The sequence below is a fragment of the Halichoeres trimaculatus genome, unplaced genomic scaffold (assembly GCF_033239565.1).
Source record: "Halichoeres trimaculatus isolate MK-OKI-2021-1 unplaced genomic scaffold, fHalTri1.1 fHalTri1_scaffold_1, whole genome shotgun sequence".
In the NCBI taxonomy this organism is placed as follows: Eukaryota; Metazoa; Chordata; class Actinopteri; order Labriformes; family Labridae; genus Halichoeres; species Halichoeres trimaculatus.
The window spans coordinates 22,477,556-22,489,332 of NW_027437179.1; the positions used below are offsets into that span (position 1 = coordinate 22,477,556).

The 11,777-nt window shown below is 44.1% G+C and overlaps 1 protein-coding gene across 1 annotated transcript; it reads left to right on the forward strand.

Annotated features, from left to right (window-relative positions):
- Positions 1 to 1,253: 1,253 nt before the first annotated feature.
- On the forward strand, positions 1,254 to 11,563 carry dyrk3 (dual specificity tyrosine phosphorylation regulated kinase 3). The gene is made up of 6 exons (XM_074674286.1): positions 1,254 to 2,147; positions 4,128 to 4,237; positions 7,800 to 8,005; positions 8,100 to 8,403; positions 8,494 to 8,910; positions 9,006 to 11,563. The coding sequence occupies exons 1-6, from the start codon at positions 2,105 to 2,107 to the stop codon at positions 9,735 to 9,737; spliced, it is 1,812 nt and encodes a 603-aa protein (XP_074530387.1). The 5' UTR covers positions 1,254 to 2,104; the 3' UTR covers positions 9,738 to 11,563.
- Positions 11,564 to 11,777: the final 214 nt, after the last annotated feature.

The following is an 11,777-nucleotide window of genomic DNA, read 5'->3' on the forward strand; positions in this document are numbered from 1 at the left end:
AACAGGCAGAACCTTGCAACCCCTCCTGGCAGGACTTAGCATTAGGTGGCTTTGCACCTGGTCTCATCTCATGCTGGGGTTGTAAATTCACTGGTTGAGTCTACACACTTACACCCTAAACTCCTCCAAAAAGAAAGTCCAATAAGCAGATCAGTTTATAGACATTATCACCCTACTCTCTCTATACACCACCATCTAAGAATAATCAGCATGGCCAAGGTGGCCTTAAGGGCTGGCTGCAGCCCAGAGGGCCACCCAAAACTGTGTCAGTATGCTTATTTATGGCAGCAAATATAGACAGACCCTCTTCTCACCTCTGAGAAAGAGCTAAGATTAGCATCACCCTCTGCCCAGCATGTATCACTATCCGAATTTAGCCTGTTCCCCCTCTCTGGCCTGCCCCTAACTATATCCGTCCTGGTCGCGGAATGGATCTGCGGACACTCTCCAGTTTCAGGCCACCTTTCAGCTTTCATGGTTTGCAAAGTGACTGACCACCATACACTGTAAAAGCCCAAGGATCCTAACTCTCCTTGGACTTTCCTGTAACAGGTTGCCAGTTTCATTATTGCAGTGGTCATATCATTAATATTTTCCATTGCAATGCATTTTATTTCCTTAAAGTCTGAAATTTGAGAGCTCAACATCAACTTCCATGAAGTTACATAGGAGCTTTTCTGTTGATCAAACGACTCTTAAAATAAGTTGTTTCTTTCCAGCTTTACCTCATCCCTTGTTTTATCAAAACATTTGCACCTGAAAGGGTGATTTGAATGGAAAGTTCATACTCATTTGTATTTTATGCACTTAAAAAAATAGGATGTTTCTTCTGATAGATAGATTTATTTATTTTTGATGCAGAGCATATTCTCAATTGAAATTATGAGTAAACTATAAATCGACAACTGTTTACTTCTCATTATTCTTATTTCACTTAAATAATAAATAAATTGAATATCAATGACCAAACGTTTTTGTTTGGATCCATTGATATTTTTTTGATAAATAAATATTGGCCATAGTAAATGTTATAATCATATACAACTGGATATACTACCATTTGATTTTATTGTCAAATAATGAAGATTAATAATACTTATACTAATTTGAATTTCCTAACATTGAAAACATTTGCAGAATATATTGAATGAGTAGGATCGGTTCAAACTTGCTTACATGCAGTACCTCAGATAACCACTGTGGGGAGGTGCTTCGCCTTTGTGTGTGTTCACTAAGCACCGCCTGGCTCCCTCCCCCTTCTGGTGCTGCTGACTCCGAGCTCAGTGAAGACGCCCTTAGCAACAACACACAGCTGCGTCGAATAAGATACTCAGACCACAGAGAAGACGGATTAAACAGCGCTGCTTTGTTGCTCTGAGCACAGGTGATGCCTTTCTGTGGGAGCAGTTATCTATGCAGCTAACATGGGGCTCGTGCACAGCTAGCGAGTTAGCCTGTGTGGGCTAACCATACCCGAAGAAGAGTGAAGCAGCCCCAGGCTGTCCCGAAGGAGGACACTATCCTGGGGGTTCAACGAGTGCTAACATCGCTAACTACAAAGTCGGCTCTCCGGGACTAAGCACGGGAATGGTGCTCTGGATTGACTCATTGTACCGACAGAGACAGGCGAGGGAAACGCGGAACAGACCACCAAGCTTTAACATTTGGACTCAAACTATCTTTAACAGAGGGAGCGGCTCTCGGTCGGACGACTGTTTTTGTGGCTTTGCAAGCTAGCTGGCTAGCTAGCTGAGGGAAACGACCCCCCACCGTCTGCTCAGGTTTTTATACTGCAGCCAAGGCTAACGTTAGCAAGGGTAGCAGGCTCAATAAACACACTCATTTGTGTTAAAAACAAGAAATGAAAACAGAAGAAATACTGTTAAAGCAAAGAAGGAGATTTATTAACCATAAAAGAAAATAACTTTGGATTTGATTTCTGGTTTTGCCGAAACAAGAACTCCAGGGTTGTTGGACTCAACTTTTTCCCCAAACTTCTAAATGCTAACAATCATTTTTTCTGCATGACTCTTTTTCTTTTTATCACTTTTTTTTCTGGATTTTTGTTGACTTCGGATGCTGGCATCAAATATTAATTGCAATCATGATGATAATAAGCAGAAAACCAGAGGGCCCAATAGCAACAGGTAATAACAATACAGTGTTGGCAGTCTTTCACACTTTGTTCCTCCGATGTTATCCATATGTCTTCGCATCGTGTTGGTTTAAATTTTGTCAAATCTTAATGTGATAATATGTCAACATGGCAGATCGTTTTTTGAGACACCAGTTTCATTTATCTTCGACTTCTGACATTTACAGAAACATCGTGTGTTTAAAATGTTTCATGTCGTGACACTCCGCGTCTTAGTGATTTGACAAGACGCTGAACGTAAACTTGTTTTGTTTCGCTTTTCAAATCCACATCAATCTCACGACTTTTGTGCGTGAACGTGACAGAGAGAGAAGAAGGAAGCTCAGCGCTAATTTCACGTCTTTCCTGTAAGCTTTTATCGTCTTATTGCAGTTTGATAAGCCGCAGTGTTTGTGTCAGGGAGTCTTTAACAAGCAGTTTAGAGTTTGTACCATGACGTCACCATTAAGCTTGTTTTACAGTCATGTTTGTTTACATCGACCTCACCTTTGTTTGCTTTTTGTGCGCGTGAAACTAGATTTTGTTTACGTCAGTGGTACAGTACAAAGTCTGCCTCTGTAATGTGCTGTCAGTCAGATTTATGCTACACGCTGTGTCTTTTGTCTAAAAGGACACACGCTGTTCTGCAGAGCAGGAAAAGAGAGGAGGACAAAAAAACTGTGACTTTACCCCACTCCCACTCCCTCTCACACGTTTTGTGCCTCATGATCAGCTGTAAGTCTGTTTGCTTGAACCTTATTCTCTGCGCTTTGCTGGGTAGAGAGAAAGGGGGGTTGTCACGCAGAGAGCCGAACACCAGCAGGACATTTCAGCCTGGATGTTTGGTTACACTGAAGTTTGAGCTCTGTTTAATTTTCTTCCTCGGCAAAGTTTGCTTGGACAACATTGGTCAGACGCGGGACAGAGAGCACTGAGCCCCCACAGGGTGATTAAGAGTTTACAGCCAGACGGCTAATGGGACCTGTGCCTGGTAATATTGTGTTTGCTGTGCTGTGCAGGTCTAATGCATCAGTATCCAGGCAGCAGGTCTAATCTGTCCCGGTGCTGGTCTGTTGACGGGCTTGGGACTCAGGCTCTGACGCACCTGCACATGGTTACACCGCTCTCAAGGGCTGCTACAGTTTTAAGCTCTGTACTAATGAGCTAACCCAGCACAATAGCTCTGTAAATGGCTTACACTAACAGGCTACTACTCAGCCGCACTTTAGTCATTAATACACTGGCCCCTCTTCTATTGCACCAGCGACCCGTGGGTACGCTAAACAGCTGACGAGGGGAACAGCCGGCCAGTAGAAGTTTGTCATTTGAGTAACTGACCTCCTCCTACAGTCCCACATGCTCTTCTCTTCTCTCTTCTTGCTCCCTATCATCTCAATGTAAGGTGTTTGGCTCACTGCCGCAGAGGTGAGCACCGAACACACTTGGCACTATTAAATGACAAGCATCCACATCCGTCCACATGAGCTCTATTTCTGAGTACACCTGGTGTGTGCACTACATGACTCGGGGCGAGTGGACAGATGGGCAGACGGAAAGATGCTGTCGTCACAGAGGCATCTGTTACCCCTATTAGGCCAATAATACCACTTGCAGCGCTAGCGATCTGGGACCCTAAGCTCTATCTAAGCTGGTCAAGTTGGAGCGCTGGCCATAGATACAAAGTGTTGAACACAATAGATACAAAGGAAACATGTGATGATCATGATCAAATGCGTGTGGGTCAGACTGTTGTGGTGCTGTACAGCTGAGGTGAGTTGGTTTGGTACCAGTCAAACTTTTATGAAGTCACTGTAACTGATGGTTTGGTTGATGAGGCCTAGTTTGAAGAGACATTGTCTTTCCTTGATGAGGTTTAACTGCACTCTCTAGACATCACCATCCAACGTCACTCCTCGTCTCTGAATGCATCAGTGTTGCAGGTTTCGTGATTCCAGAAAATTACACTAATTAATCTCTTCATCTCTGTCCTTAGCACGCCACGGAGACAGCCTGTATGACTCTTACATGAGGACAGACCACATCCTGAAAGACGAGGCCGATACAAACAGTCCACCCGGGCTGCCCCCTATGCCCAAACACACAGTAAGTACATGCACACACACACACATGCACGAAGCCGGTAAAGCCATATTTCCTGTGCTGAAGCACACCGTCTCCAGACGTCCTGTTCCTCCGAGATATTCCAGATTCAGCCTGCTCACATTCAACCCGTTTACACCACTCCTTCTTAATCTCAGGTCTTTGATGATTGTCTGTTATCTCAGGTCTTATTTTTTTATCTCTAATGCTTGTAATTCAATTAGGTTTTTATAATCTTTTGCGGGAATAACATGGGATGGCATCATGGGTAATACAGGGGCAGGCAGGTGTCCTGACTGAGTTGGAGCTTGTGCATGTCTCCACTTTCCAGCTGATGTAAATACAAAGTGTAAACAGCCTTTAAACCTCCTTGCAGTCAGTATGTGGAACTGTATGCAATTAATTAGTTGGCATTCTGTATGGTTTTCTGTTTGCCCCATTTATTAGAATTTTCTTTGCTTTTAAGAAGAGCAGGTCAGACCTTTTTGATTCGCATCCGTGTAAAGCCGGGCATTTTTATTTAGCATCAATTTCTCTTTCTTCCCCAAATGAATTTTATCGGCTTTTGGAGCTTGATCCAAACCTTCTTTAAGCTCATTTTGTTGTTCAGAAATGACAAACATATTCTGCACATCTCTGAGATTACGCAGCATGCTTTGATGAGTGTTATATTTTGTTTTTGTAATATTTTACCTTAAACAAATCATGGGTTGTAGTGTTTGCTGAGGTACCTCTCCCATGTGTCTGCCTCTTTGAAAAGCCCCTTTGGCATAAAATGCACATGCACAGACAATGCCACTCCACAGCCTCCCACACATGCAGAGGGGGAAAACGGCTGGTTTGATATATTCTAAAGATTTATTGGGCTTGAAAATGTGACCCACAAACAAAATCACCAATCAACATTTCTCCCCGCCCCCTCCACTCCCGTCCTTCTATCTGGTGTAATCCACCATCAGTGGGCCTAGTTTTCTATTCTAGTCCTGCCTCTTTTCTTTTGTATTTTGTGTCACGCTCACAGAGGTAATATCCTCTGTTCAATGTGACTGATAGTAGCTCGCCCCAGTTCAGCTTGTACAGTGCTCTCAGCTTTGCCTTGTGCTCTATTAAAGTAATAAACTGGATGTCCCTGGACTTTGTTAAAGGAAGTAACACACTTATAAAATTAACAGCAGCACTGCTTACTCTTTATCACGATGAATCAGAGGGCTGCTTTGCTGAGCACTACTCCGTGCATTGGATTTTGGGATTGTGACCCAGCTTTAATCTCAGCATGATTTTCAGATGTGTATGAGAGTCAAAGGTCTACATGTGTTGAGTTGTGCAACGGAGAAAAGCATACTTATGTGTTTCTCTGAAAGCAAAGAGATTAGCTCGTCTCCATCTGTTGCAGCACACAGATTTGCGCGCAGAGGACTCTCTGCCCTTAGTATCACTGGGTGGCTGAGAACACAAAGCCACAAGTTTTAATTTCAATCAATCGTCACTTTTTCATATGTTCTCGTCTGTTTGCCATCCCCATTCCTCATCGATCAATAATCAATCACAGTTGATGCTCCACTTGCAGAAAGCTTTGATTTTTGTTTCTCTCTGGGTGAAGGGTCTCAATCAATGTCGTTCATTGTGTTTGTGGTGCAGCTTTGGGACAACAGCTGCATGGAACCCTGGGTCAGTCCTGAGTCCATTCTAACAAGTTAAGACTATATGGTTACATGTATGGGAGCCCATCCTGCATTCCTCCTCTATTTTTAGGACTCCAACTTACAACACAAACACACTCTGAGCAGAGTCCTCTTTCAGCGGAGCACGTCAACACCCACTTTTGATCCACTTTTCCTTGTTGTGTCGTCTTCATCAGCTGACCCACTCAGCTGTGAGCACAAGAAGAAGAAGCTCAGTAGTTTAACAGCAGGAAATAAAACAGTAAATCTCAGATTCCGATCTCTCCCTCTCAAGGGTGAAACCACACTGGCTGTAAAATGATCACATGAAGGAGACAGTAAATATGCCTCTGTGGTGTGTCTGTATATAGCTAAGTTTATGTCACTGTGCTTTATTAAGAGCAGCCCTGCCTGTATAGTTTAAGAGCATAATCTAACTTTAATGGCTGTCATTTCCCTTGCGCTCCATAATCTTGTGGATGGTTCTTTTCCGCTGGTGAACGAGAGAAAACAGGGCGAGACCGAGACAGAGGAGGAATGAATTCCTGGGGTTCTTAAAATGAGCTTGCTGGGCTAAGAGACAAGTGCTAATCTGGAACTTTCTCCAACAAAGGTGGATATGAGACTTGAGGGTGTGTGGGCAAATGTGTGAAGAAGTAACCATGTAATGTTCTGCGATTAGTGAGTGTAGGTTCAGATAAGGATTGCTGCTTGGAGTATTTGTGCTAATTTTTGAGTGACAGTGACCAGCCGCTTGTAGTATCATCTTTTAACCCAGTTTCTTTCCTTTCTGCGAAGTTGATAGAAGCACTGATAATACCTTTTACATAAATGGGTGACAGATGTGTGTCAGTTGGTGTAAGCAATTTTTCTCATGAAAAAAGCTGATATTCCAGAAAAAAGTGAACATGAATATGATTTTAGCAGTCACACTAAAAACTAAATTCCAAATGATTTAAAACCAGCTGACCCAAGACAGAGAAAAAACAATGCTGTCTACATCATACTCACTTGCTCTGTACAACAAAAACCATATTATCAGGTTTAGAAATGGAATATTTTAAATATACTTTGAGATTATAATTGACAACAAATAACTTATTTTATCAGTACACTTGCATAACTTTTAGGAAGGTGAATGAATTAAGACATGTCATGCTTTTGTGGTTACACGATTTGACAATTTAATGGGATTGATTCTTCAATCTGTTAAAAATGGGGGACATAAATGAAATGCTATGATGCCAACAGAAATGCAAACTACACATTAAAAAAGCATCTTACATGTTTTAACAAGTTTAAAGCATATTTTTGATGCAAACCCATGATTGTCACTGTCCTATATGCTAAAAGCCAGCAAACTAAAATTAGGTGGGGATGTGGGGCACTTAGCACGAGTTATGGTTGGGGGTGGGTCCTTTTATTCTGCCGACTTTCCAGTTCTGCTGGTTTATCTACTGCTTTCTACATTCTGGCAGTTACCTCGCTGCTCATAAATCCAAAGTACACCTGCATCAACTAGATCTGCTGCCTACTTTTACATTTTACTTCTGGTTCAATCCATACCTTTGGTTTCTGAAGATAAAGCAGTACCTGGGACATCTTAGCTTTGCAGTATGGACATAAAAAGTTTATGGTCTCTGTTTTATTTGATTTATTAAAATAAAGTTGATGAGATATATTATTATTGATTTGTAAGACATTGCCTCTTGGTTGAGGTTATAATCCTAAAACTAGCCCTTGTTGACTCTTTGCGTCTCCTCTCTGTTAAAGGAAGAATCCACAAACCTACAGAAATTTCTCTGTTTAATACCTGACTTTAATGACTGACTGAAGTGATCACACAATGGGTTTTCTAATTGCTGCTTTTGTCCGTTTATCTGTCTCTCCCCCTCCTCTTTTAGGCTGTCAGTAACAAAGCTGTAATGAAGGATCAGGTAACTGTGCGAGGCAGCCAGCTGAAAGTCAAGTATCTATATGAAGACTCCACCAACAACCGAAAGATCAATGCCATAACCACAGCAACCACTCAGAACGGCGGGACCATTGGTCAGACACTCAGTAAACCTGCACCTGTCTCAAGCCTGTCTAAGGAGCACAGTGTGGACAGGTAAGAAAGAGAACAGTGACTGTCTTTTGTTGCCACTGTGAATGCAGTGACACCACCTCAGTTCTTAATCTCCATGTCTGCTTCTTCACCACAGCACTGAGTCCAGTAAAGGCTCCAGTGAATCCTCTGGCCCTCACGGCGTGGGGAATGGAGGGAACAGTGGGAAGCTGTGTGGCCCTTTGAGTCCTGATCAGGCTCTGAGGCTGTATAGGTCTCAGCTCACTTCCCTGGAGCAGAGCGAGATTCACTCCTACCCAGATGTTTACTTTGTGGGACCCAATGCCAAGAAGAGGCCTGCTGTTGCTGGTGGCAACAACAACTGTGGCTACGATGATGAGCAGGGGGGATACATCCATGTCCCTCATGATCATTTGGCGTACCGCTATGAGTTCCTCAAGGTCAGACACACGCATTCGTGTATTAAAAAGTTTTACAAGATTTTTGTTTTCAGTTGTCCGTTGCTAACTCAGTTTCTATCTTCTCTTCAGATTATTGGTAAAGGTAGTTTTGGCCAGGTGGCAAAGGTGTATGACCACAAGCTGCAGCAGCATCTAGCTCTGAAAATGGTGCGCAATGAGAAACGTTTCCACCGACAGGCTCAGGAGGAGATCCGCATCCTGGAGCACTTGCGCAAGCAGGATCGTAACGGCACAATGAATGTTGTGCACATGCTTGAGAACTTTACCTTCCGCAACCACATCTGCATGACCTTTGAGCTGCTGAGCATGAACCTGTACGAGCTCATCAAGCGCAACAAGTTCCAGGGCTTCAGCCTGCCGCTGGTCAGGAAGTTTGCACACTCCATCCTGCAGTGCCTCGAAGCCCTGAGCCGGCACAGAATCATCCACTGTGACCTCAAGCCGGAAAACATTCTGCTCAAACAGCAGGGACGCAGCGGTATCAAGGTAAGAGGCCTCAGACATCCTAAAGAAGCTGGTGAAGTTAGTGCAAAGCTCTGCACAACAAGGTTTCTCACCTCTTTCTCCGTTGTATCTGCCAGGTGATCGACTTTGGCTCCAGCTGTTTTGAACACCAGCGGGTCTACACCTACATCCAGTCTCGTTTCTACCGAGCCCCAGAAGTGATCCTCGGCTCACGGTACGGTCTTCCCATCGACATGTGGAGCTTTGGCTGCATACTGGCCGAGCTGCTGACCGGCTACCCTCTGTTCCCTGGAGAGGATGAGGGCGACCAGCTGGCCTGCGTTATGGAGCTGCTGGGCATGCCTCCACAGAAAGTCCTGGAGCAGGCCAAACGGGCAAAGAACTTCATCAACTCTAAGGGCCACCCTCGCTACTGCGGAGCCAGCACCCTACCCACTGGGGCCACTGTGCTGACAGGGTCCCGCTCTCGACGCGGCAAAATGAGAGGTCCTCCAGGCAGCAAGGAGTGGAGCGCTGCTCTCAAGGGCTGCGAAGACCCCACCTTTACTGACTTCATAAAGAAGTGTTTGGACTGGGACCCCTCATCTCGACTCACCCCCAGCCAGGCTCTCAGACATCCATGGCTGTATCGGCGCCTACCCAAGCCCCTACCAGGGACCGACAAGAGCCAAGGGGCCACTGTGAAACGGCTTCCTGAGCACCACAGCACCTCCTTCCCCTCTATCCTGGCCAAAGGGGGGCCTGGTTTAGGCACCACAGCGGCCAACAACAAACTGAGGAGCAACATTATGGGGAATTCTGAGGAGGCCATACCTCTGCGCACGGTCCTTCCCAAACTTGTCTCTTAGAGAGTAAGAGTGAGAGAGAGACCTGTTAACTCCTCTAACTCTTTCCACTTCCTCCTCCTTTGCACTCCTCAGGAGGGGTCAGAGAACAGGAGAAAGTGGAGTCTAGGTTTTTAAAGTTGTTTGGTTGTTCTTTTATTTGTTTTCCACTGCAAGGTGTCGACAGCCCAGTTCCTGGTTTTGAATACTAGCTGAGCAGAGAGAGGGAAAAAGAGAGACTGAATGAAACAATCTAAAAAAAAGTTTTTATACAGAGGTTTTTCTTGAGTGGCTGTGGAGTTTCTGTATACAGCCATTGACAAGTTTTGATTTAGATAATGCTTTTTAAAAACTTCCTGGTGTGAGTGGACAGCTTGATAAATGAGCAAATGGTTTTTAACCTGTGTGTCGTCACGTGTTTCAATAAAACACACTCAAGCACACTGCACTGTCACTTGCCTCACTTGACACTCTTTCTTAACACTCAGAAGATGCCATCCTGTGCTGGGAGGTGTTTTGATGAGTGAAACTTGATAAGGGCTACAGATATTTCTATTATCAGGTCAGACATGGCATGCAAAGATTTGTTCAGCTAACTCAAGAAACATGTAGTACTTAGGCCCTGCACGCGTTGACAGACTCCTTCCTCAGAGTTACGATGTACCCTTTACAGGTAGAACGGCATTACGTCGTGACAACAATCTCAGCAGTAAGCCCTCAATACTTTGTCCTTTCTAACTGCACCTGTTATCTACCTTTCCTACACCCCTGGTGCTTGCATGTCAGCTCAATATGTGACGCTCATATGTGTGTGTGTGCTTTAGCTTTGCAGTACCACTGTGGGAGACATTAAGAGGCAGCAGGACAGCCTATTTTCAGCCTTTGTCCCCCCTCATTGGAGTGAGAAGAGAGGGCAGGTTGGGGAGGACAGTAGCACCACTTGAGCTGCCACAAAGGTGTCAACCTCACAAAGTACTTCACAGCCTGGCTATATGCATTCAGAAATGGAGCAAGCAAGCAATGGCACAAACACACATATGGGCTGGAAGGTCGGCTGTGGGAGGGTCAGTTTGAGTCATCTGCCCATGCTTGTTATTAGCCACTGTGATTATTTGCAGTGGTGCATCCTGAAGAAAGAAAAATGAAATGTTTAATAAAATGTAGAGCCAAGAAAGACTGGATGGGCCAGTGACTATGGAGATTTTTTTATGGTACTGAAGAAAGTGTTTCTCAGGGAGACTTACTTGATACATCCCTTAATCTTACATTAACTGTGTTCCACTAACTGTTCTGACTGTGGAAGAACATGCATGCAGTTCTGTCTGCTGAGAGCGAGAGAACACACATACTAGTGTTCCTGTAAAAGGGGGTCTGCATGCTCCAGAATCTGACCTAGATTCTCTCTCCTTGCCCCTGCCACCACCACCACCATCTCTTTCTCTCTTACTCCTCTTTCTCTTGTCTAATGTAGGGCAGGGAACCTCTTAAACTCACATATAAAGTGAATTATGGTGCTGTCCAAAGCCTTCTCTCTCACACACACACGCAGAATCACATCAGGTGCATGTTGTATGGACCACGCCACTCAAAGAGTTCTTTCTCTCGTCCCTCAAAGTGAAAGCGTCAGGGATTTCTACTCTGTCTCCATTTTTTTATAGAAGTGGTTTCTATTGCTACACAGTCCAAGATATCAGAGGATGTAAAATGCAAAAAGAGGAAAAAGAAAGTTGTGTACTATCATGTTGTACTAATGGTGTGCGTTAGTAGGAGGGTGTTTGGTGTTCCAGCATGAAATCACAACCTGTTATCTGACCGAGTGACTATGAGAAGAGAAACTTTACAATAACCAAATGAAGTTGTGATAGTTTCTTTTTTAAAAGAAAATAAAAATGATTAACTCAAAATGTGCTGTTTTTGGTTGATTTCTGCTGTCATACACGTCATTTGATACTGGCAGATCATGCTGATGAAGCAGGTTGAATAAAACCTTTCTTGCTTATGTGAAGTGCAGCCACACCCAGATAGGACAATCAAAGGAGAGTTAGGTGGAGATCATGATAAAAT

What these genes read in the sequence shown, in the direction of transcription:
- dyrk3 (XM_074674286.1), top strand. Translation starts at nt 2,105, where the DNA reads ATGATGATAATAAGCAGAAAACCAGAGGGCCCAATAGCAACAG. An exon ending in ACCGCTATGAGTTCCTCAAG is followed by an intron (nt 8,404 to 8,493) that starts GTCAGACACACG and finishes TCTTCTCTTCAG; the next exon opens with ATTATTGGTAAAGGTAGTTT. An exon ending in AGGGACGCAGCGGTATCAAG is followed by an intron (nt 8,911 to 9,005) that starts GTAAGAGGCCTC and finishes TGTATCTGCCAG; the next exon opens with GTGATCGACTTTGGCTCCAG.